This window comes from Myodes glareolus, chromosome 11 (assembly GCF_982192425.1).
Source record: "Myodes glareolus chromosome 11, mMyoGla1.1, whole genome shotgun sequence".
Classification (NCBI taxonomy): Eukaryota; Metazoa; Chordata; class Mammalia; order Rodentia; family Cricetidae; genus Myodes; species Myodes glareolus.
Genome location: NC_142036.1, coordinates 44,397,174 through 44,424,170, shown reverse-complemented (window position 1 = coordinate 44,424,170; position 26,997 = coordinate 44,397,174). Strand labels below are relative to the sequence as shown.

The following is a 26,997-nucleotide window of genomic DNA, read 5'->3' as shown; positions in this document are numbered from 1 at the left end:
GTAGCTGCTGAAGGAGCAGATGCTGGAGCCTTACAGGTAGGCCACAGCCTCGGGGTGATACATAGATTAATAAAAGTGGGTTAATTTAAGATATAAGAGCTAGCTAGGAATATGCCAAAGCTACTGGCCAAACCATGTTGTAATTAATATAGTTTCTGTGTGATTATTCAGGCCTGGGCAGCAAGAAAAAGAACAAGCAGTCTCCATTTACAAGCAGAGAGCACAAAACAAATAGAAAGATATATTTAAAAAAAAGTCAAGGGACAACAACAGCATAACATGATATTCCTAAAGGTACAACATGGCACCCTCATCTTGGCGGTAATGAACAGAGGCTAACTGGACGTAAGGCCCACTCAACAGAAGGGAAAGCATGCCTGGTACTGGAAACATAGTTAACTACTTGGGGCCAGTGAGGTTATGGATCTTTGAGGAGAAACTGCTGCTACCACTTTACTAAACCTGCACAGTCTGTAACTATACTCTAAATACTTATCCTCACACTCACGGGTAAATACAGCTCCCACTGCTCCTCACGCTTTCCTTTACTGCAGATGGAGAGCGTATTTCAGAAAACCACGATTGGTCAAAGCTTAGAGAACAGCAGGCGATGGGGTGTCCAGCCCCAGCGCATCCAGGGTGGAAGGACTGTAAGGGCCAGAGGAACAAGAAAGACATCTGCTGTGAGACTGCACCTCCCAGAAACGACAGGGAAGCTGTACCTATGATATTGAAGCATGGCTGCCTAAACAAGACCTGAACAAGGACACCACCAACAGAGATGCTAACGTGGAAGAGAGAATCTCGCAGGGTCCCATTTCAAACAAAAGAACTACAGACAACTAGTGACCGCTCAGAGAGAGAATGAGTCTTTCCCAGGATGGGCCCCCCAATCGGTTATCCAGTACCAAGTGGTCAGCCCTGAAATAGACACACAAACAACACTAAACAGACTCAGCAGGCTTTATTTATATATTTATGGGTGTGCCCACATATATACACACATATAGAGGGAGAAAAGGTGTCAACAGTCTGACCCAGCTGTGAATCCTACCGACTACAACAGCAAACTGACAGCAGGACACATGCGATGGAGCAATAGTGGCAACAATTGTTACTGGGGGTAACCAACTCCTCTCTGATTGGGTCTGAGGCTACAGGAGGGAACCCAGTAATAGACAGACAAACAAAACTGCCTATTAGATATGTATGTGTATACTCCCAGACAAATGCCACCCTCCGAATTAATCAGTAAGCTCTTCTTTCCAGCGTATTATAGCGAATGCAGAAATGGCTGGATGCTCAAGGTGCTCACCAGTGAAAGCTGACAGCTCACTCCTAAATAAGACATTTATACATGTCTATATAATATTTACTTATTTATATATAGAAGTGTATATAGGATTGCAAGACACAATGGCAATCGTGAACTTACATCAGTTGCAGTTGCCTCATTGGATCTGCAGCCAGTCCACTGCCAACCAAGAATAGACCCACTGACAGTCAAGTGTGGGTTCAGGAAGGGTTTATCTCTTAAGGGCAGATTCTGGGATGTGGGGGGTTGCTGCCTTGTACCTACCAGTGAGGCATTAACTACAAGTGGATGACCGCACAGACTATCCCGGTCAAACTCAATGGGTCACAAAATAAACAAGATATGAATCTGGATAGGAATGGGAGGGGTAAAGGAGTGTGGGAAAAGAAAGAAATCAGCATGCATTACATACATGTATAAAACTGCATGAATACATGTAATTAACTGAATAGAGGAGGAGGACTGTCTCCTTTTTCCCCAAGAAGGGCCACCTTCACTCTTCAGAAAGCCATTATCATTATCCTTCCTGCCCCCCTCCAACTCTCCTCAAACACACTACATATCAAATAAAGCACCAAAAAAGCTTATGAGGAACCTATAATTCTTGGCTCACATAGCCCAGGCACACCTAAGCTAAAAACTTACGTGCAAGAACCCCAGGGCAGAGCTGGGTCCAATCAAAAGAAAGGCAGAAGACAATATTTTAAAGTAAGTTTTCCTGACTCTTATTTTTTCCTTAGCATCCAGAACTGCACAGCTTCAAATGTTCCCTTCAATCCCACTCTTCACCTAAAGGAGCTCCTCCACTGCGTGCTCAAATTCCTTTCTAAAGACGGTCTCTGGGGCTGGATATGTATCTCACCAGCAGCAGACCAGCCGGGCGCTATCTCACCAGCAGCAGACCAGCCGGGCGCTATCTCACCAGCAGCAGACCAGCTGGGCGCTATCTCACCAGCTGCAGACCAGCTGGGCGCTATCTCACCAGCAGCAGACCCAAATGGAAGCATTAGGAATGAGTAGTGAAGTCAAAGTTTTCTCTCACAGGATTATTTCAAACACCACATGAGCGGGCACCGCAGGGCACGCTCAGCTCCCCTCTGAGGGACAGTCACACTGCTCACACCTGCCAACACACTCAGCTCCCCTCTGAGGGACAGTCACACTGCTCACACCTGCCAACACACTCAGCTCCCCTCTGAGGGACAGTCACACTGCTCACACTGCCAACACACTCAGCTGCAAGGGCCCTGCTCCCAGGAGGGCGGACTCCAAGGCTCTAACAAACTCTTTTCTGTGTTTGCAGTAGTTTCCAGGCTAAGTTTTTTTCTAATTTTATAAAGAATTTTTCTGGGAAATCGATTTATACTTCCTTGGTTTAAATAAAAACAAAACTACAACTCAAATTAAAGTGAAAACAAGAGTCCAATAAAGTGAGAATTGTATGTTGGACCATGTTTTGGAGAGCTGTATGTAGAAACAATATTAGTTTAGGAGAAATATGAACAAAAATAAAATTGAGGTTCATTTTGTGCTTTTGGAGGGGCCTGGCGCAAGGGGCCTGGGGCAAGGGGATGTGGGAGTTGGATTTTAGGACCATGAGGTCTAAAGGTGGCAGAGTTCTTGGGTAGGACTCCTGCCCTTCCTTATATGGAAATAACGAATCCCACAAAGGCCCCAAGACCAAGCTTAAACTTGGTCAAACTAAATCATACCAGATTCTGGATCACAGATGTGTCCTGTGAAGTGCTTGACAGGGTCTCCCACGGCAGCACAGAGTAGAGAAACTCCACCCAGGCATTTGAGAGCTCAGGACTTGTATTCAGGCCCTGCCATTTGGTAGCTGTAGGTATGCTCTTAAGCAAAGCAGTCAAGCACCCTGAGACTCAGTTTTCTCTACTCTAAAATGGGGTACTACCATCTGCCTTAGTGTGAAGTATTTCAGATAGGTACTGTTTCAAATAAAAAAGTTTTTGTTTTATTTTTGCCGTTGCTTTGAGATGGGTGTCTCATGTAGCCCAGGCTGACCTGGCATTCACTATGGCTGCGGATGACCTTGAACTCCTACCTAGAGCCTCCTGAGTGCTGGGACTGCATGCACGTGCCAGTACACCTGGCTGTTGAAGTAAAGTACTAAAGAGCCAAACAGAAAAGACGATGATTCTTTACCCCCATCTCCAGGCTATCCAACTTCGTGTTGTCTGAGTGATGGATAAGCTAAGGAAAATCACATCATCCAAAGGAAAATTCTATGGGGAAAGCCTGCCTCTGTATTTGGAGTCCACTGACAGCCTCTGGATTGGGTCTCTTCCCTTTTTGCCAGCTGCTGCACAGGGCAAAGGTAAACTCGCCTTATTAACTGTGATTAGAAGGGCAGGTCTCCTACGGCACTTGAGAGGGGAACTCTTCTTTTACACAACCATGCCAACAGCTGAAAGAAAAAGATGTCTGTGCCCTAGTATTCCTGTCCCTATGTATAGGTAGCCAGGAGTTCACTGCCCAAACAATTATAACATTTTTTTTTCATGAAAATTATACTACCCACAAGAGCAATGAACATTCGATCCTTCAATAGACCACAAGAAAGAAAATGATGATTCTGTGTTAGTAACCAAGAAGGACACACAATACTTCAGTCCCGATCATTGACCTTGCCTTACGAGGCCTTATGCATCCTGATTCCTTGGACCAGGCTTGGATCCTCTTTCCACTATCATCTGCGACACTCCAGAATTAGTTGTGCTCCAGGCAAAGTAACAGGACTGGGATGCCGCATGAATGGGGCTGAAGAGATGGCTCAGGCAAAGAGCACTTGTTGCTTGGTGGGTGGGAGAGGGTGGCCAGGTCCCTTCACCAGGAAGCCAACCATGTGAAAAGATCTGGGCGGGACAGAAACCCCAACAAGCCAGCCCTCATGTTACAGATAAGAATGAAAACTCTGTGCAGATTGACTTCATGAACCTGGACCAGACTTCGGGGAGTCTAATAACAGGCAGTTTATTCCCAACGTATTTACGGCCAGCATAACTTGGAAACGAGTTTCCTGGTGTGATAGAATCCCCACCGCCTGGGGAAGGGCAATTACATTGAAACTCAACTGAAGGTACGGGCCATTTCTTCCAAGATGGGTTCTAGAGATAGGTTACCCGTACTAACTTAAGGGTCTAATAGTCTCTAGCCTGGTCTCAGTCATACAGATAGCACAGAGGTCATGAGGGCTGTTAGTACTAACTTAAGGACCTAAGTGTCTCTAGCTTGGTCTCAGTCATACAGATAGCATAGAGGTCATGTGGGTATTAGCCAGCTCTGGCCCTGGTTCGTGGGAGCTTGGGGGATCCTTTGGCTATCAGAGGCATTTAGATTACTAGCCACCTCGGGTCTTCATTGTAAGAGTTTGATATGGCCTGGCCCAACAGATACTGCAGATCACAAAGCTGTTAATCACTCTTTCCCAGTGGAAAGCCTATGTGCCTAACATTCCTGGTTTCTCTGGAGGTCCATGGGCTCAAGAGCCTTTGTGCTCTGCTCCCAACAGTTGCTCTTGCAGAGGATTCGGGTTCAGTTTCCAGCACTCAAGCTGAGGCTCACTACCATCTGCAACTCAGTTCCAGAGAATCCAACAACCTCTCAACCTCTGCAGGCAAAACACACACACACACACACACACACACACACACACACACACACACACACAATAATTTTAAAAATAGTTAAAGTATCACCACTGGACTCAGGAATGCCAACTGCAAGATCCTGGCAAGCCACTTGGCTTCTAATCACAGCTAAAAGGCTCTATGAACTCTACTCATTTCAGCAAACACAAAAAGTTAGGAATGACTGGAAACTAAAAATTTATCACTATTTTCCCTATCATGATCCGTTTTTTTCTTCCTCCTAAGATTAATGGGATGCAGAAACCAGAAACTCTAAGTATTCAGTGCGCAAGTACAGTATGACTTAACAGGATATGAGGCACGCAGACAAGAACAGGAGAACTGAGTATAAAGATGCAGACAGTTGGGTCTGCCCACTGGACTATATCAACATTTTTGGCTGTTACCTTGTTTTACAGGCACATTCACTTCCAAGCCATCACAAAGATTCATAGACAAAGACGATTAGAGTTAGTCACTGATGGTGCCCTGCTGCCCCAATGGCTGAGGGATATGTGAATGGTATTGCTGAGAGGCAAACACTAGGCTTATGATTACATAAGGCAATCCAAGAAAATCCTCAGAGTCCCAGGTTCCCAAATGATTATGAAAAGAGAACCAAAAGCAAAGGCTCAAGCCAGGCATAGTAACACACATCTTTAATCCCAACACTCAGGAGGTAGAGGCAGGTGGATCTCTGTGAGTTCAAGGTTAGCCTGGTCTACAGAGCGAGTTCTAGGCTAGCCAGGACTATAGAGTAAAAAGAGAGAGAAAGAGGGAGGGGGCAGAGTCAGACAAAGGTTCAAAGAGAACAATACACCTTGACAGAAGCAGGATCTACCCTGAAAGGAACTAGGGTCAAGAGGTGAGAGTAAAAATTCTTAAGGACCCTGGAACTGATGATGCTAAACACCAGGACCCATGCCAGTGGCTACATAATACACGGGGGGGGGGGGGGGGGGGGGGGAGAAAGCCAAGAACGCCTTTGGTGTCAAGAATTCTGATTTTCAAAAATTCTTAAAAGAAGAAAATTTTAACAAAGATGATAAAAAAGAATCCCACTGAGATTCTTACATTTTCATAGGAAAAGAAAACTTGACTGTAGTTTATTTCTTAGGAATAAACTTGGGGTTTATTTAGGAAAGATGGCAAGGGACTTCTTTTGTGTGTCATTTTTTCTACTGTCTTTTAGCCATGTGTGGATTACATTACACTTTGAATTTTTAAAATCTATAGTGAAACTGGAGAGAACCCACCAAAGCACAGAAAGCACCTAGAAGACTAAATTCAAAAGGCAGCAGCACGAAGTGTGATCTAAAGGCTAGGGAGCAAGTGCAGCGGCCAAGGGTCTCGCTTGACAGTCAACGGAGCCAGAGCTCACTGAGTGTCAGGGACTGCTACGAGTTCATCAGGCAGACCTGTTCAATCCTCACTTCCATCCTGTAAAATCAGACAGGTGCTGTCATAATTATTGCTATTTCACACTGGCAAAACCGAAGGCACACAGACTAGGTCCTCTGCACAAGGCCCTCAGCAAGCAGAGCCAGAGGTGAAGTCAAGCCAGGCATGGCTACAGCTCACCTGGGTCATCTCCATAGGAAAAGGGAGTTCACCACCTAAGACGAGGCTCTAAGAAAGAGTGAGTTTAAAGGCTGCTCCTGTGTGGAGCGAGCATGGGGAAACACACAGGACAAGCTCTGCAGTGCTTACAACCATAAACATTTCTGGGGGAAACCTAGCAGATACTGTTCACCACAGACTTGGGGAGCACTGTATAAAACAGAGCTTTTACACAGACATGGAAAGAAGCAAACATACTAGACTTCCCTTCCTGAAAAAGACCACAAAAATAATGAAAGAAGCAGAGAACGTCAGCTCACCCTGAATACCCCCAAGTCTTAAGTGAGATTGCAGAACAGGCTTGCACGGGACAGCCAGATGTGAAAAGAGGTATTCACTCTGACCTCAGCAGCAGACTGCAAAAGAAAGGTAGGGAGTGGGCAGCAGAGAAGAGATCCTGCCTTAGTCCTAGAGTGTATGTCAGTTATCAACTGCGTCCAGCAGAGCCAAAAACTGGCCAGATGTCCCACTCCATCAGACCAAAGGTCCTAACAGACAAGACGGGTAGCATTTTCCAGGGGGTCAAGTACCCCGGGTTAAGGCTGAGTCCAGAAGAAACAGGAACCATGGGGCTCTTCCACAAGAGGGTCTTGCGCCACCATCAGGAGGTTGTGAGATCTAGCACTTTATCCAGCTCCCAAGGAGACAAATTCCTTGTCTCAGTGTGGAGGTGAACGATGATACCAGGCCAGCTCAGGAGGCAGGAGGCACCTGACTTCAGCAAAGCAATTCACAGTCAAAAACAACTACACCTGTGTCTATCTAAAATGATCAGAGATGGCACCAAGTTCTACTTCTTGGAAATATATAAAAAATAGAACAATTTAATGAATATGGTACCTGGGTGGGGTTCATTCGGCCCACATTATCCCACGTCACTGCTGCTGTATGTATGTCCACAGCTTTTATAGGTAGGGTTCCCGGACAGCATTAGGTACTTAAGAAGGGAAAAGATTTGATCCTTGTTTGGTTTCTGTTGCTGTGACAAACACCATAGCCAAAAGCAACTTGGGGAGAAAAGGGCTTTGATCGGTTCCAGTGTCCTTGTCACAGTCTACCACCCAGGGAAGTTGAAGTAGGAAGGGGCTCAAGGCGGGAACTGAAGCAGGAGTCATGGAGGAACGCTGCTTACAGGCTTGTTCTAGCCACAGCTTGCTCAGCCTGCTTTCTTACATAAACCAGGACCTCCTGTCCAGTGGTGGCACCACCCACAGTAAAAAAAAAGTCCCACAGATGTGCCTAATGGCCATTCTGATAGAGGCATTTTCTCAATTGACATTCCCTCTTCCTAGGTATCCCTGGCTTAAATAAAGCTGAAAAAAAACTAACCAAGATTATTCAGAGTCTGTCTGACTCCCAAGCCATTGTTCTTTCCACCAAAATCGCTACATCTCCCAAAAAAAGGGTAAAGCCTGGGGAAGTGGGGAGAAAAGAAAGGAACCCACAACTCAGCTTATAATATGTCTAATTTCTGTTACTCTCACAGGGCTCCACACAGGGTCCCAGGTCCTCCTGAAATTATGTTGGTGAGGTTACAGAAAGACACAATTAAAACCACAAATATGGTCTGGAGCCCCATGAGAAGAAGGCCTATGTGGATTCAGAGTACAAGAGGCAAGCTGAGCCACTGATGTCCCTTGCTTAGCTCCAAGGACAGAAGTGGCAAACACCTAACTGTGTCCTACTTTTAGGATGACAACTGTCCTTGGTCTGATGTAAATCCCATCATGATTCATGTGACCGGAGCATTTTCTGTCTCCGAAAGGCCATCTGTCACAGCCTGAGCAGCAATGGGGACAGAGGAGCATGCACGGTTCCTGTCAACTGTTTCTCCATTAAAGTACACTGCACTTTCAGGGGACCTAGACCCTTCACGGAGCCCTGAAGCAGGGGAATCTGGGCATCCTGCAATCTGTTGTGTGGATGCAGATAAACCATGTAGTCACTGCCTGCCCCTGACAACACTGACATTCGCTCTAATCCAGGGAAGGATCTCAGACAACATCTTGTCCAAACCTCTCACTGTACAGAGGAAGAATCTGAGGTCGTTAGAGACATTGCAAGGTACATCCAACAATACCTAGCCAGTTGATGTCAAGGATACAGTTGATACTCACATTCCTTCTACTATCCCAGGCCACCTCTGAAACAGATGTCCAATTCAAAGTCTCTCTGATGAGGATTGCTTGTGACCATCTCTGACACTTGTATTAATAAAAACTAAGCTGCTGTGGGATAATGCTCTTGTACCCTGTAAAGATCTGTCATTCATACTGGCTTAATAAAATGCTGACTGGCCAGTAGCCAGGCAGGACGTATAGGCAGGGCGACCAGACTAGGAGAATTCTGGAAAGAGGAAAGGCTCAATCTGCAGTCGTCACCCAGATGCAGAGAAAGCAAGATGAAAATGCTGCACTGAGAAAAGGTACCAAGCCACGTGGCTAAATATAGATAAAAATTATGGGTTAATTTAAGTTGCAAGAGATAGTTAATAATAAGCCTGAGCTAACAGGCCAAAAAGTTTATAATTGTTATAAGCCTCTGTATGTTTTTTTGGGATTGAATGGCTGTGGGATCAGGTGGGCAGAAACCTTCATCTACACTAAGCCCTCTCATGCTAACCCTGCATGAGGTTCCAGAGTACACAGGCCCTATGTTAATAACCCTGACTTAGTGAGAGGAACAGAGTATGGTTCTACAAGAGGGTTCCAGGGTCACAAAGGGGACTCTGTAAAGAGCTGTGTTCTCTGGGCCTAGGCAAGAGGCTGTATCCTTCAGTCTGTGATCTCATGACTTTGTGTTCACAAGCAACCCTAAGCTACATCGCAGAGAGGATAAGGTGAACCACCAAGTTAAGGATAAAAAAATTGTTCAAGAGATGTGAAAGAAAGGCGAGAAAAGGGCAGGCTCTTGTCTTCTTATACATCTTGATCTAGAGTAATGACAAGACCATAGACCATCTGAAAATGCTGATCACTATTACCAACTGCCTGTTCTGTGTATAGAGGATATAGGGATGGGACTGGAAAATAATATGTTTAACTCTCAGGGCAGTGGTGGCTTAAATTTAAAGAATGAGTTTTAAGATTCACCTGAAATCAGAGTCCGCAACCACCGCCCGGAAATCCCTCCCATGTTCCTCCAAACAAGGCAACTATGGTGGTTTGGAAGAAATTGGGTCTTACAGTCTCACAAGGAATGGCACTATTAGGAGGTGTGGCCTTGCTGGAGTAGGTGTGACTTTGTTAGAGGAAGTGTGTCACTGGGGGTGAGCTTTGAGGATCTCAGATGCTCAAACCAGGCCCAGTATGACTCCCTTTCTCTTCCTGCTGTCTGCTGATCGGGATGTAGAATCCCTCAGTTCCTCCTCCAGCATCATGTCTGCCTGCATGTTTCCCGCTACGATGAAAATGAACTAAACCTCTGAAACTGTAAACCAGCCCCAATGAAATGTTTTCCTTTATAAGAGTCGCCATGGTCAGAGTGTTTCTTCACACCAATAGAACCCTAACTAAGTCAGCAACCTTCTGCCCCAACTTCAACGCAAGCTTTGCTAGTGCCTAAATGGTGCCCAAGGTCTAGAACTACTCCCTGCTCCAGTGTGAAAACTCTAAAGAAGCCTCTGAAGGATGAAACAGAAAAGGAAACCAAGCAGGGTTCTAGAGAAACAGTGGCAAGGTCCCAAGGGTTCACTGTCCCTTTTCATGCTCAATAGTTCCTCAGATCTGCTGATGGCAGTTAGGAACTGAGGTAAGAGAATCCAAAGGAAATGCCTTCCCAAGCCACAATCTCACATGGGTGCATGCTATAGAGATGAATACTTTGCATTGGTATGGATCTTGGTTTATTAATACAAATTTAAGGTCAATTTCATCATATGTATATTTCTGCACTTGTTTAAGGTATTGTGTTTGTGCAGCTTGTTTAAAAATATAATGTATAATTAAGAAATACAGGTTAATAAATAATCATCTATAATAGTCAAGCTTGTTAGGTTTTTCTAGGTATACAGAGATATATTTCATATGGATAGGTATTCTTCAAACATTTCAAAGATTAACAGAATATGGCATTTAAAATGTTTTAAGAACCTAGGACTTTTCATGACAATGAGATATATCTGCTCTTAGCAGCACCAATCTCCTTCAAGAGGAGAGGGGTATTGAAAAGGCTCCTTATGGAGTTTGTAAGCTATTTGGGCAAGAAACCATTCTTGTCTAGATGGTTTGATGTATGCTGTATAAACTGGACATGCAGGACCCACAGAAACTTGACTGCTAAAGTTGTCTAAAGAAGGTGAGACAGTTCTTCTGGTTCCTGCTTCATGAAAGAGTCTGCCAGACATTCTGCAGGACACAGAAGAAAGTGACTGACAAACTGCCATGATAGGTGGAACTGGTTTTAAATTTTCCTGTTTCATGGAAAAGTCTACCAGATACTATGGACCTGTAGGCTGAAGATGGATGCTCCAATGATAAAGAAGAATTCTGGGTGACTGTCCAGGAAGCAAGATGTCTCTGCCAATTCTAGAGTTTTGGAAGTTGTTTACAATGCACTTCCTATTTACTTAGGCAATATTATATACTTCTGGAGTCTTTGATGGAGTTGAAGAAAGTTATAATTAAAAAAGATAGATTAAATATAAAACTTTAGGCTCACAAAGATAGGATAAATGATAGAGTATGTTCCTTAATTTGCCAAATGTAAATGAACTAAATATTGTCACTATAATTTTTGCTTGATAAATGTTTTGTTGTATAAAATCTTGCTATATTAAAGTTAAAACCTTCCTTTTTATTTAGACAGAAAAGGAGAGGTGATGTGAGAGTCCCCTCTGTATGCCGTGAATATGTTTTATTACCATTGGCTAATAAAGAAGCTGCTTTGGGCCTATGGCAGTGCAGAACAGAGCAAGGCGAGAATTCTAAGCAGAGATAGAGGAGAAAAGAAGGCAGAGTCAGGGAGATGCCATGTAGCTGATGAAGGAGACAGATGACCTAGAACCTTACCGATAAACCACAAGCCTTGTGATAAAATACAAAATAATGGGAATGGGTTCATTTAAGATATAAGAGTTAGTTCATTAGAAGCCTGAGCTAATAGGCCAAGCAGTTTTGTAATTAATATAGTTTCTGTGTGATTATTTCAGGTCTGGGAAGTTGGGAAACAAACAGCCTCCAACTACAGGTGAAAGGTCCCCCTTTCTGGAACCTTCTCATCCCTTTTTTCTCCCCACTTTCTAGTGATCAACTGTTCTTCCCTCCTCAGGTCAGTCTCCTACCAAAAAAAAAAAAAATCCCTAGGAAATCCCACAATGCCCCTGTTGCACATATGCCTTGATCATCTTTCTCATGGTACTAGTGTCCCCTCCACCCTTCTTGTCATTGACTAGTCTTGACTTTAAGCTTCTGTGTGAGTTCCCTCAAGGGAACTCCTTGAGGGCAGGGCCTAACCCTGTGTTCTAGCTTACTGTTATAGCCCTAACACCCAAAAAGAGCCAGGGCTTATGGTTATTGCTCAGTGGTAAAAAACTACCCAAGGTCCAAGATTCAGTCTCCAAGCCCATCAAAGCAAAAGTGGATGGGGACAGGGAGGGAGGCTAGGTGGGCTAATAGGTAAGCAGGAGAGCCAGGAAGGACCTGGGAAAGGGACCGTCAGCAGCCCCACGAGACCGGTCACTGGCCACACAGTTTTCTTCTGCAGAGTCATGTCTGCTGGCTTGCTGTTTGCTTCACTCTGGCTTTATTCGATTACGTATGTATTTTGGCTGCAGAAAGTACTTCCCATCAACTGAGCACAATGCTCTGGGACATGCCTGGTAGCCACCAGCTAAACTTAGACACAGCCTCCAGTGACAAAAGGTAAGTCCAAAGTTTTTACTATCGGCATACTTTTCCCCAGCAAAATTTGAAAAATCTAGTCTTTTCTAACTCAGGTCAGGCTTGGGTGGCAAGCACATTTACCTGCCAAGCTGTCTTGACAGCATGGGGGTTCATTCTTGAGGCACATACAAAGTCACCTGCCTACCTCTCCAGGAAGATGAGGAGCTGATCCCTGCAGATGATCCCCTGCTGAATCCCAGACCCATTCTGGGATAGTTTGTGGTTTCTTATTCTATATTATTTTAGTCACCTATAGGAAATCTGCCTTTTTCTTTTTTTGGTACTTTTTGAGTCAGGGTTTCTCTCCATAGTTCTGGTTGTCCTGGAACTTGCTCTGTAGACCAGGTTGACCTCAAACTCAGAGATCCACCTGCCTCTTCCCCAAATGCTGAGATTAAAGGCACATGCCACCATCAACAGACTTTTAGGTTTTTGTGGCTAGTCTTCATTCTCTTCCAGGCACGTCTGAGGTCACAATGCCCCCGTACACGGTGCCTATGCCTTACCTGCTCTACAGGCATATTCTACAGGCAGGAATATGATCTATCAGGAGTACAGGACCAAAATGCTAGCGTCCATCAAGTTTATGAACCAGCACACTCACAGCCATGGAAAATCCTACACAGAGACTGAGGCAGAGCCTTTGACTAATGTCTGGCCCACGTACTCCAGAGTGAGAAGATTCGAGGAAGCCAAGGTGAGGCCAAGGAGCAGACGGCAGCTGAAGAAAGTAAACTGTGAGAAAACTTGTCTTCGGCTTCCTGAGCTTGTGAGGTGGCACAGGACTGGAGGTGGTGGTGGGCGAACATGAACTCTGAGCTGCAGAACCTGCAGTCAAGTAACGCAATAGAAACAGAGGGTGGCAGGAAGAGCAAGCTAGCGGGTCCCAAGTCGGCCTGAGGAGCAGAGGCCAGCCCGAGCAGACTGGTACTTCGACCAGTGACAATGCAGTAGTAGCAGTCTGGACAGGTCCTGGCAGCCAGTGGCTGACTCCCATGTAGACACTGGACAGCAAGTTAGCCAGGTTGGCACGTAGGAAGACATGGAGACAGAAGGCGACATTTGAGAATGGGAATAAAGACACTGCTTAATGCCACACTCAGGCATCCAGAGCAGGCTGGTGGGCTCAAACAGAAAGGGCCAAGGATCTCACTGGGGATCCCAATGAGAATTAAAAACAAACTCTATGCAAGTGAAATGTGAATGACGTCCGTAAATAAAATGAATTTTTACATTTTAAGAAACTATAAGTATTTCAGTTCATGTAACCATTCACTCATTCATTCACTCATCTATCCATCCATCCATCCATCCATCCATTCATATATATGCACATACTGAGGGTCATGGCATGGCCCTGGAACAAAGCTGGTAGCAAAAGACAGTATGTTCTTGGAGACACAGACCTGCTCTAGGGAGAAAGTCCCTCTGGAGGAAGACAGAGATGGGCTGGCAAGGACCTCAGGAGAATGCCAAGCTGTCATATAAAAGGAGGGCATTGTGTAACTAGCCCCAAATCAAGTACACATCCATTTACCTCTGCAAGGATTAAAGAATGAGTTGCTTAGCCTTGCCTACAGAGCTAGTTCAAGGCCAGTCTAGACTATTATAGGAGACTCTATCTCAAAAGCTTGAAAACAGGGCTGGAGAGATGGCTCAGAGCCTGCTCTTCCAAAGGTCCTGAGTTCAATTCCCAGCAACCACATGGTGGCTCACAACCATCTGTAATGAGGTCTGGTGCCCTCTTCTGGCCTGCAGGCATACACGCAGAAAGAATATTGTATACATAATAAATAAATAAATATAAAAAAAAAGCTTGAAAACAAACATCAACAACCTACCTGAGACCTCCTGAAGGCACAAGCAGGAGGTAAACCAAACTTGAACACAATTTGGATGATATATGACTCAACAAACAGGTCAATACTATTCATAAATATAAAAAAATTAAAACCCTTACAAAAGGGCATACAAAGTAATAGTGAGATACCCTGCTGTCCACGAAGTACCAGTGAGACACCCTGCTGTACAACAGCAGCTGGCAAGCACCAGTCTAGGGCCCAGGACCATAAAAGGCAAATTGACAGGACCAGGAAGAAAAGCACACACACAGAAACACAGTGTGTTTATCAGAATGCTAGAGGTAGGCATTTTAAAATTCATAAGCATATAGAAAAAAAACTAGAAACATTATTTTACCCTGTGTTCCTTTTTAAGAAAAGGAAAGAAGTTATTAAATTAAACTGAAGTAGCAACAGTATCTTCTCTTGTAAGTCCTTATATTTTCCAAAGCTTTTTTCATAGCATCTTATGTTACTTTTTTTGGTTTTTCAAGACAGGGTTTTTCTGTGTAACAATCCTGGAATTCACTCTGTAGACCAAGCTGGCCTCGAACTCACAGAGCTCCGCCTACCTCTGCCTCCCAAGTGCTGGGATTACAGGTGTGTGCCACCACTGCCTGGATCATTTTACTTTTGGGGGGGGCAGGGCTGGGGCTTGAACCCAAGGCATATACATGCTAGGTGAGCACTATACCAGAGACATATCACCAACCTCATAATTTAAAAAAATAATAACTTACTACATTTACTTATTTATTCTCTCTCTCTCTTTCTGTGTGTGTATGTGTGTACAACATCTGGGAGTCAGTTTCTCTTCACCATGCGAGTCCCAGGAACTGAATTCAGCTCATCAAGTTTTGGCCTGCTGGGCCACCTCACCAGCTATACCTTGTAGCTTTTCATGGAACTATTCAACTGCAATATTGCTGAATGCCTTCATACCAAACCACCCACCACACAATATCCTGAAGCCACCACACACCTACTACCCCCAAAAGATGAGATTTCCTTTAACAGATCATCATTCTCCAGAGCCTCTAGTAACAAGTAACTGGTCTTCCCCAGTGGGAAGAAGTAGGCTGACACAGATCCGTTTTTATAGGCAGTGGTTTTTTACAAGTACTTTTAAGACGTAATATTCAAGTCACTGATGTAATACCATAAAGTAATGCAAGCCATTAGTTTTAAAAGAGGTCCAGGTCTTCCATCTCAGGACCTGGCTGACTTCCTCAGCTATAGGATACTACACAACTGACATAAGGGTTTTCCCCTGTATGAAACCTCCACAGCAAGACTGCTGGCTGCTTATTCCATGACCTATGCCCATCTGTAGTAACAAACCTTGATTATTACTAACATCAAGCTGTTACAAAGTCTTAGTAAAGTGGCTGATTAAAATGTTTTATTAGGAAGCCCCTTCTTCAGCTAGCACATTCTGTCCAATTAATGTAAGAACATGGGTTTAGACAGGGTCTCTGGGAAGTTACTGGGCATGGACTCAGCTGAGGGAGTGTCAGCCCCGACATAAACTATCTCTCTCTGGACCAGTGTGGAGGCACAGGAATAAAGACACAACTCACATGGCTTTATCGGGAGGGAGATTTTTACTGATCCCTCATGAAACCCTGAGTTCACATGTTGAAAATTCCTCTCATTTATTCTCCAAACATCCTTTATACCAAAACGTAAACTGAGGGGGAAATTTATTAGTATGTTGTTTCCTAGGAAACCAGGTGAGTGGTTTTAGTCACGTCCACACCTTTGACCACACCTTTCTATGCCCATTTTGTCACGTCTCCTCTCCCTGTCTTCCTGCTCTGTATGCCAGCTCTCTCACATAGGCCTGAATTAGCATCTGTATCCCAGGCATCCTCCAAATTACAAAGAAGGAGCAAAACAACATCCTGACCCTTTGTTAGGGTAGGACAGCCTGCACCACCTCAGGTGCGCTATGGCTTGAGAGCCTGGCCGCCATACCATGTAGAAATATGGGGCCTGTATAATATTGCCCCACAATTTACTCTCTCTTAATAATTTTAAAATAAAAACCTGTGTTTTTGCAACAGGTCATAAGATTATGCCTGTCTTGGGCAAAGACTTTTATTATACAGGCCCCGTATTTCTGGTTACCTAGAAAACATAATGCTAATAAATTTCCCCCTCAGCTTACATTTTGGTATAAAGGCTGTTTAGAAAATAAACATGGAGAAATTTTCAAAATGTAAACTCAAGATTTCATGAGGGATCACTAAAATTCTCCTTCCCGATAAAGCCATGTGAGTTGTATCTTTATTCCCGTACCTCCACACAGGTCCAGAGAAATAGTTTATGTTGGGGTTTGGACCCCAACAAGGGAAAAAGGCATTCTGTGCTTCTGCTTTCCCTCCTCCTTCAGGCCTGTACCTGGATCAAACAATAGATACCCTTCATGCCCATCCTGGACCAGAAGGAGACTGAGGCTGGAAGCCAAGTGCTGGGATGATGGCATAAGAAACGGATCTCTGAATACACTGTGCAGCTGCCCTGAAATCCTCAGACTTCATTTCAAAGGTAGATGGAGGGTATCTCTCGGTTGCTGTCACTGTACACTGAGTCCAACTGACACCTAATGCCAATTACATACTAAAGGTTACTCTACCCCATACACATCCCACTGCCGGTAAACACCAAATGGCTAAAACATGTGACCAAGACAATAAAACATTTGAATCAGTCACTTTTTACTAAGACTTCATAACAGCTGATGCCCATCACTACTTTCTCTTTTCCATGTAGACAGCCGTGTTCTTGACTAGTTCAAACTCAACTGACATTTACTTTCTGGGACTCTGCCCTCATATGACAGTGACCAAAAATCCAACCTTCCATAACCCCTAATAAAAACAAAAGAGAAGAGTGTCCCCAGTTTACAAAACACGAAGAAATCACAATTGCCAAGATGGAAGCAATGAGCAAAGTGGTGGCAGACGATTTCTGAAATGGCTTCAGTGAGGCTCTTACTGGTAGATGCCATCCCAGGCAAACACTCACCCACAAACTACGACTCACAAGCAAAAATCTACAGCCTATACCAGCATCGGCACCAGTGGGGTGGTAGGTAGCACGTACATCCTGACAAAGTCCTTTGAGACGTCCACTCCTTCCTGGAAAGCTCCCCGCTGCAAAGGCAGATGGAACCAGAGCCCCACCTCCTGGGAAAGAGACCTGCAGTCTTCCGCCTTCTTCTACAGCAGCATAGCTTGGCAAGGCAACAGCTCCTTTACAAGAGCCTTGATCCCACCAACAGTAACCTGGCAGAAGGGAAAATTTTCTATACGTAGCTTCAGATTATGGTCAAAGTTTAAACTTGATCAAGGAAACTGGAAACTTTTACACTTCCATTATCTTGGCCCAGATTTCTCAATGAGCTAAATTATATAACGCTATTTCATGCTACCTAGCTCTCTCAGAATAGTAAGGACATAAGAGAAAGAGAATTCAGCTTCTACCTCACATTTTCTACCAACTCACCTGCCTCTTACTCCACCACCAGCAGCCTCTGGGCTGACAGTCAGAAACTCAAAGTCTCAATTCAGTTAATCTATTTAAAGAGCAGAGTTTCGGAGAAGGGATGAGAAAACCATAAAAGCTCAGCAAAGAGAATAGAGGAGGTAAGATTTTATCTAATATAATACGAATCTTTTACACCCACCATTAAAGTTATACCTAATTGTTCATATTCTCACCAAGAGGAAGTCATCTATTATTAAAGAAGCAGAGAGTACAGACAGAAGGGATAAAGGAAACAAAAATCATTTTAAAAAAAATCACAAAGTATAATCTCTCTCTCCCTCTACACACACACACACACACACACACACACACACACACCAAACAAACAAACAAACAAAAAGCCAACTCTGAAGAACTACTTCTAGGCTCAGAGCACACAGATGTGGAGAGAAATACCCTCCTCCCAGGGACAGGCTACTCAAAATAAATGCAATAGCATTAATCACACGCATCCTCTCTGCAGTCAGTCTGAGCAAGTGAGAGCGCCAGGGAAATTATTCCTAGCTGTTCTGCCAGCCCACGTGCAAGACTCAAGTCTCCACCAACTTATCATTTAATTATACCTAACACTGACTTTACAGCCAGTTTATAGAGTCTGTGTATTTAATACACAGTTACTTCCCAGTTCCCTGCAATTACACACTAGTTATGGAATTAATTAATAGCACCCCTGGGCTAACAGGAGGTCTAAAAAACCACCAGTCAGGTCATGCTCTCCAATTGACACGGCCACCTGCACTGGGTCTCAGCTAAACACACACCTCTTCTTCTGACGGTTCCCTCTCCAGTGAGCTGAGAAGTGGAGGTAGAGATGCAGACATGCTATATAGGTTTGCCTTTTCTGCTGCTCCAGAAAGGGGGTATCCTCCTTCCGGGGATTACACACACATTTCCCACAAACAGGAAAAGAAATCTATTTCTGCATATATCAGTCTCAAATACTGACAACGCTGCCTGCTAATTATCAGCTCATAAACCCCTCAGGTGCCCCCATTCCTCTTCCCCAACACTGCCACTCGATGGAACCCACATTTACTAAAGCCACAGAGCGAGGGGGTGGCTGCTCTTCACACCCAACCTAGCCCAGTTCCCCATACTCACTGTTGCTGGACTTAAGGTCTCGGTGGATGATGGGGACGATTGCCTCATCGTGCAGGTAGTTCATCCCTCGAGCGATCTGCACAGCCCAGTTCACCAGGATGTCTGGGGGAATCCTCTTCCCAGACAGCACTCTGTTCAAAGGCCCTCCACGAGCAAACTCCATGACCAAGCAGAGGTTGGGTTCCTTCAAGCACACCCCTCTGAGGGCGATGATGTTCGGGTGCTTCAGCATGGCAAAGAGTTTGGCCTCTTGGCGCACATTCTCTATGGTCTGGCTGATGTCCTCATCGGGGTCATGGCGAGCTGCTTTCACGGCGACCTCGTCGCCTACCCAGAAAGCACGGTAAACTTTCCCAAAGCCCCCAATGCCGATGATCTCCTCCAGGGTTAGCTCCGCAAAATCAATCTCTAACACTGAGAAAGAAGAAAACAGGAAGTCAACCATATCCTTTGAATCATACTTCCACGGGATAGGCAAACACAGCCACGGTAGGAAGGCAGGACCTCCCTGTCTCCCCACTGTAAACTACGTAAGCAGTGAAGACTGTGGTTAACTATGTGCATTATTCTTAGTGACTACCAAATAGCAGACATTTGACAGGTGTTTACTATAACGTAAATCCTACTTGGAGAATCAGGAGACTCTTGTACCAAGACCACCCCATTTTAACTCAAAGAAATACTGGGGTGACCTTTTTTGAAAATTGCTTAGGTTCACTTGTTCTTGGTGGTGGGAGGCACACAACCCACGGCTAAGCAGACATACAGCGGCTACAGTTTAGTTTGTAAACAACATCTAGAGAAACGGGATCACCGGATAAAGAAGGGCACTAACTCCCACAGCAGGACGGGGGCAGGGGTGAGCAGAAAAGGGACATGTGAAGAGAGGCCTAGAGGAAGAGTAGAGAGGGACTCTCATCACAGACGGGGCAAAGGATAATCTAGGCAGAGAGGAGGACATGGTGACATCAAGACATGTGACACCTGGAGACCATCAGGGAGTCTGCAGTAGCTGGACGGTTGTGCTGGGATAAGAGATAAGACCTAAGCCTTGTTGGGGGTAACCAAGCGGCAATAAACTTTCGAGCAATTCTGAAGGGCTTAAGGGTACTCACGTACCCTTAAGAAAGGGAGTTCTGTGGTTTAGAAAGGATACCAACTCTGACAGCCATGGATAACATAATGGGAAAGGAAGTCTGGAGCAAAGAGCCACTAAGGGACTCAAATGCTGCTCAGTGGGTAGAACCTGACATGCATGAAGCTCAGGGTTTAATCCACAGCACTGCATAAAACAGTGTGGCGGCGCATGCCAACAACCCTACACTCAGGAGATAGACAGGAGGATAAGGAGTTCAAGGTTAACCTAAGCTCCTAGCAGGTTTGAGGTGAGCCTGCCCTAAACCCTCTCTCAAAAGGAAGAACCAGGGCTGGAGAGATGGCTCAGCGGTTAAGAGCATTGCCCGCTCTTCCAAAGGTCCTGAGTTCAATTCCCAGCAACCACACGGTGGCTCACAACCATCTGAAATGAGATCTGATGCCTTCTTCTGGCCTGCAGGCAGACACACAGACAGAATATTGTATACATAATAAATAAATATTAAGAAAAAGAAAAAGAAAAAAAGGAAGAACCACTAACGAGGCCCTGGCAGTGAGTGATGCAAACCTGCTGTTCCTCAGAGGAACTGAACATGGAAGAACTGAGTCCATGTGAAAGACTTCCAGGACTGGGTTCTATCAGGATCTGGTTCCTGAGATGTCCAGGAAAGGAGCCTCATGGGAAATATCTCACTTCTGAGGACCTCAGTGCCTCAGGCCCATCCTCGACAGTCGCTTCAACCATTCCTTGTGCTTCCAAGATCTAGAATCTGAGCCTAAGGAATCTGATTATACAGATAACAGTGGCCACCAGTGATTATAAATTTTGGGCTAGATAGAATATTAAAAACTAACTGAGCAGGAGAGGAGGGAGGGGAGATTGGTTGGTATGTAAAGTAAATGAGAAAATGTTATTTAAATAAAAAAAAATTAAAAATGCAAAAAATAAAAGAACTGAGCATACCGCTGTATCACGTCTCTCCTGAAACCTGTTTTCTGTTCTCTTTTGATTCATTCCTCACATTTGAACTTAAACATCCATTTCACAGAGAAACTTCTAACCTCAAGACCAAATGAGGGCAAGCTCCCACTAATCACCTTTGCAGCATACTCCATTCCACAAGACTCATCAAGAGTTATTTAATTACTCGCTCACTCTTATCCCTGTGACACAATGACAGCCATAGGGCAGAGGTTCTGCCTGCCACCACTGTGTGCGTCGTGACAAATATTTAGTGGGTGACCAGCAAACAAATTTACATCTGTTTGAAAGGGGTGGAAAAGGGGTAGGCAGGGTTTTTGGGAGCAAAACCACACTCCACCAAAATAAACAAGCAGACAGACAGATAAACCAACCAACCAGCAAGCCCAGGAAGACAAAGATGCATTTCTAGAGTTCAGCAAGCAAACTGAATGGTTGTTCTTCCTTATGTGGCCTGCCCTGTCACACTCCACTGCTCATCTGGAAGCTGATGAGGCTCAAATTTTCGCTCTTACTTAATTGTAATTCTTCTCATTTTCTCCTCTACTTGTAGTTTACAAAGCAGCTGTCAATCTGTGCAAAGGCAACTCACAGGAAAAGCCAGGTGAATGATCTTTACGTACACAAGAAGCAGAGTCTGTCTTGACCCTCAAAGTTCCATAAGGCTAACATAACCCCTTGGGGATGCAGCGCAGTTCCCTGGCAAAGTCCATTCTTAGTATTTGTATAGTCCTGGGTTTAGTCCCTGATACCATGAAATAAAGAAAAGAGGAGAAAGCTATTGTGTCTTGGGGTACGGAGGGTCCCCCTGAAGAACAAATGACACGGCAGAAGCTAGCAATTGACACCCATCCCAATATCCTTCTAGCACCTTGTCTCTTAGTATCAGGTCTAGAAAGCTAAAAAACTACAAATCCCAGGATTCCTTATGGCAAAGGTTCTGGATGTGAATTAAGGGACACACAAGATTGGCAAAGCCTAGAAATGGAGACCATCTTCTGGCTGCCTCTCCTGGCAGGTATGGCTGTCTGCAGCAGCATACCAGTGTCCAGTCAATAGCCCTACAGCTGTGCAAATGAATGTTCCCTAGTGAAGTGGCTGCCTAGTCTCCAGGCTGCAAACACAACGGGATACCCCGGAAGCTGCCATCTCCAACAGCAGCTCCAGATGCTAAATTTCATCAGTGAGAACAGTGCCAACTTGCTTGCTGGGTCAGCTCTGCAGTGCCCAGAATGTTCCCCTTAAGAGCGGCTTCTCCAAGCCCTCCCAAGAATTCTGTAAGCACCCAATTTCCTGTGCTGAATCTATTTCTTGCTTAAAATAGCTTCTGTTTCTGAGTCCTAAAAATGAATCCTGACTAATTACTAACTTTTGCCTGATGTCATTCACATGAATGAGAAAACATGCCAACATTCAAGAGAGATTAGAAACCCTTTTGAAAGATACATGTCTACTTGGTCTTTGGCAGCAAGGAATATTCTTTTCATTTTTTTTCTACCAGTCCTTACTCTAGAGAAAAGCTCCATGCCTCTTCAATGAATTGTATTGATCGCCTTATTTCTTCAGCCAAGTCTTTGAACTAATGAACTATACTATTTCTCTTATGCACACCCTGTCTCTGGGCTCTGAAGCATACTTGTCAACACACAGTAGGTGCTCAACCTTTACCGGAGGGTGCAAAAGATGGGACTCTGGTCTCGGGTGCTGAAAGGACAGCTCCTCCAGCAGCAGTGCAGACAAAGGCTGGACGGGAAAGCAGTGACCTCTCTCGGGGTAGAAGCTAAGACCTCAGCTTTTCCCTACTAAGTCAAGAGACATAAGGAAGCCAGCCTGTAAGAAAAGTAGAGAAGATAGTTTCCCAACAGTCAAAGGACTTTCTTCTTTCCCTGCAGAGAAGTCCCCTCCAATGGGCTTCCAGGGACTAAACCTTCACCTGCAGAGTTTGCGGGCTCTCCTTTCCTTCTCTGCTCCAGTCAAGACCTGGTTTTAAGCAAGAATCAGGTCAACTTGCATTCAGCACACTTTTTTTTTTTTAATTTTCTGTGGGAGGCTATTTCTAGGAATATTAACAGAACCTTATTTCATGTTGGAGTCAGGATGTTATTTCCTCTAAATTGTATTCTTGGAGACTGACTGAACCAGTCAAACTACCTCGTGGACTTGGTGGGGGGGGACGACGAGGGAATAGTATACTTTGTTAATTTTAAATTCTTCTATACAGAGCCAGGTGTGTAATACGTAGCTGTAATCCCAGCACTCAGGAAGTTGATGCAGGAGGATCATAAGTTCAAGGGTAGTTTGGGCTACATAGTGAGATCCTGTTTCAAAAAGAAAAGTTAAAAAAATAAATAATTAAAAAAATATACTAGGGCAGGGAACAGAAATGTGAGGTTTGCTAGGACTTATAGCCGCCAGTCTAGTTGAAAATGCTCCAGGTTCAGTAAGAGACAGTCTCAAGGCAGAGATCTTTAGAGGACTCCCAGCATCCTCCATTCATGGGTACAAGTGTGCATGGGTACATGTATCTGCACAAACACATGTACACATGTATACACACACATACACACACACACAAAAAAAAACCTTAAACATATCTAAAAATCTATCCTTACAATGGTAGTGAATAGTGAATTCAGGGAAAACAACTGGCGCTTAGCAGTGCTCTCAGGGCTGTGCTGCAAACAGCCTGACACTACCGTAAAGAAACACTGCAATAGTTATGCATCTCCCAGGTGACCAACTGCAGCTTACATGTTTCACCTATTACAAAACAGAGGATGAGAGATCTCGGGGGTTATACACATTTGTCATCCATGGAGAGCCAACCCCTGGTACCTACAGTGGCAGGATAAAAGCAGAGTATAAAGTGGCTTATACTATCACTAGCATATTTTCCTTTGGTGAAAGATTAATTTCTCCTTCTGTACTGAATAAAGTTTGAAGCAAAAGTTTCACTTGAAAACAACACTGTAAAACTAAACCTGGCTCTCACTGCTTGACTAGACATAGGTATTCCATTCGCAGTCCTGAATAGATCACATGCTATAAGCCCCAGAGGGGAGGTTTAAAAGGGTAACTCTGGGGAAGAATCATCAGTGGCTTTACTATTTCAAGCCCTGGGGGACAGGTTTTGTCAATCATCTTTATTTCCTGAGTGACACTAACTCAACTGGTGGACAGAGCTCCCAGGCGAGACATTCCTATCTTTTCAAAGCACTGGCCGAAATTTCACATTTACTTTGCAGTTTACCTGGTGTGCTCAGTAGCACCTCCTTCATCCTTCCATCCCTTGACTCTTAACATAGTAGCCACCACTCACCACACACTCAAGAACCTGCTTTCGACTGGAGCTTTGTGAACTATCAAGAATACTGCAAGGTCAAGTTAGAGCACTTGCCACAACTTCCAATGCCAGTCTCCTCAAATGAATTCTTTCCCCAAGCACAGGGTCCTCCCATCTGGGTTCCAGACTTAGAAATCCACTCTATCCAAGGTACCGTCTATTCCAATAAGGTGAGTCCTGGCCACATTATAGGGAATCGTTTCTGAATGCAGCATGCTGTTGACATGTCTGACACTCAGCGGAAAGGTTCTTTTAACCCAAGTCATATTGGCTCCTGACTGCTGTGACAGCCAGGAGCACAAGCTGCTGAGGAACCTGAGTGGCTGCCTGTGAACCTCACATAACTTGTACACTCTCACGTTAGCTGTCCCTAAAAACAATGTCACAGAACTCCACCCACAAAGAGCCTCAAAACCTCAAAACCTCTTTCAACGTATGGCCAAGTTTGTCTCCAACACTAATTCCAAACACCTTTGATTGGCCTTTGTCTCACCAGTGTTACCAAATATGCCAGAAATACCTAGCAACCAGAAACATTCTAAAGTGACTTGCCATTTCTGGGCAATGTACATTTCAAAAAACAAGAAACTCAGAATGAAAGGGGGACAGATCTAAGGAAAAACTAGAGAGCTAAACAATTTGACAGTCAAAGGGCCAAAAAGAAAAGAGGGAAAAAAAAAGTTGCAATTATATTTAAAATTCATCTTAATGCAATTGTTCCTGTAAACATAACAGAAAGGTTAACTATTGCAGGTGAAAATTTAAAACTAAGTATCAACGTTAGCCCTTTGTAGTGACATACACAAAAAAATAAGTTGGCTGCAAAGTACATAAAACAAGGAACTAACTACTAAGTGTGTAGTAAGAACGTCTTCTAATTGGAACTATGGAAACTTTCAAATACTATAAATTGCACTTGGAGAGATTCACTTCTTCTAAAATAACCAAGTATAAACAAGTGATTAAGGAATTATAATGGCAATTTAACTCCTTTGAAAAATAGCAAAGGAAATTTCGTAAGGTGCATGGAACAGGGGGTCCCTGGGAAACTGATGAAAACCAGGACACAGGGAGAAAGGCCCTGGGAAGGAACTCTGGGCCCTCCCCGCCCCCCAAGATTTAGCCAATTCCAAATACAGGCAAGGATCTTGGGTGAAAAAATTATGTGTTGTTGAACGGTATGGCTGTAAGGTACAGGAAGTTGGGCACTGTACCTGGTGATCCTGAACTCCCACGAGAGAGACATACTTTCTCTCTCTAATTATTTCTCCACTCATGGCTTTGCGCCCTCCCCCCCCCCACACACACACATACACACCTTTTCTAACATATTATTTGGTGAGACTTCTCAAGGAACAACTTTGAGATACAGTACGAGAACCCAAGAAACCAACACGAGATTTCAAAGGCACCTGACTCTTGAGTTCCTTCTTACATGCTTCCGGGACTTGTGAGCCTGCCCAGGCAGGCGGTAGACACCTCCACTGCTCTCAGGACAAATACCTTTAAGAGGCGGGGACAAGCGACAGATGAGGTCCGCCAGGTCGTTGGTTGGGGGACTAAGGTTACTGGTGACATTAGTAACCACCTGCTCTCCAGAAACCCTTCCAGATCTGGAGGGGCACAAGGGCGGGGGGGGGGGGGATTGGGGTTTCAGGAGTTGCTACTAGAACGAGTGAGGTGAAGGTGAAGAAGTTCCAGGCAGGGCCTGCGGCTCTGGAGCTTCTCGATGGCACCAGCTAAAACCCCTGCAGCCCGCACACCCACCCGCGCTCCGGCCAATCGCTCCCCACCTCTGACCTCTCCTCGCCCATCCCAGGCCTCACCCACCCCTCCCCTCCCCACCGGGCTTCGGTGCCGCCTTCTCCTTACGCTGAATGGGCGGGTAGCAACTGGGGTCCTCGGCGCCGGGCTGGCAGCGGCTGGAGAAGGCGCTGCGCGGAGTCACGTAGTTGCTGGGGAAGATGCCCACCCGCTGGTTCAGCTGTCCGGTCCACCAGCCCTCGTCCCCGGACACCTGCGAGTCCTTGGACAGCACCTCTACCACATCGCCTAGCCGCAGGGTCAGCTCGTCCTCGCCCGCCGCCTCGTACTCGAATACCGCCGTCCAGTAGGGCAGCGCGGCGTGGGAGCCCAGCTCGGCGGCCGCCGCCTCCTCCTCGTCCTCCTCCTCCTCGGCTCCTGTGCCCGTGGCATCCTCCCCCGGCGGGGCGGCAGCGGCGCTCGCCAGGCAGCCGAGAAGCGATCTGGAGGACTCCATAGAGCGGCCGGTCCATAGGGTGCGGGGCGGCCGCCCGCAGGAGCCGCCGCCGCCTATTGTTCATGCGGCTCGGCAGCGCTGGGGGCTCCGCGCCCCCGACGGCCGCCGCAGGTAGGGCCCGGGCAGGCGGGGCGTGTGAGAGCGGCGGACGCCCGGTGCGCACCGCGAGCGCGCACCGCGGACAGGGGAGCGGCGCAGTGCCCGCCGCCTGGCGCCCTCGCGGGCGGCCTCGCCCCTCCGCGGCTCCCACCTGCTCGTGCCGCCCGTGCCCGCCGCCCGCTGGCCGCTCCCTCCCCGCCCCGCCCCGCACGCCCCGCCTCCCCGCACGCCCGGGACCACCTGACGCGAGCCTGGCT

The 26,997-nt window shown here is 45.6% G+C and overlaps 1 protein-coding gene across 4 annotated transcripts in view; it reads right to left on the bottom strand.

Annotated features, from left to right (window-relative positions):
• The window catches only part of Map3k9 (mitogen-activated protein kinase kinase kinase 9), a 75,000-nt gene extending 48,003 nt beyond the window's left edge, over positions 1 to 26,997 (bottom strand). For 2 of the 4 annotated variants that reach the window (XM_048449074.3, XM_048449076.3), the window contains exons 1-2: positions 26,254 to 26,995; positions 18,962 to 19,375 (exon numbers count right to left, since the gene is read on the bottom strand). In XM_048449074.3, the coding sequence (XP_048305031.1) occupies positions 18,962 to 19,375; positions 26,254 to 26,641 (802 nt within the window). In that variant the 5' untranslated portion in view covers positions 26,642 to 26,995. Of the gene's footprint in view, positions 1 to 18,961; positions 19,376 to 26,253 lie in introns of all 4 variants that reach the window. The other 2 variants (XM_085697425.2, XM_048449075.3) reach the window with 2 other exon arrangements.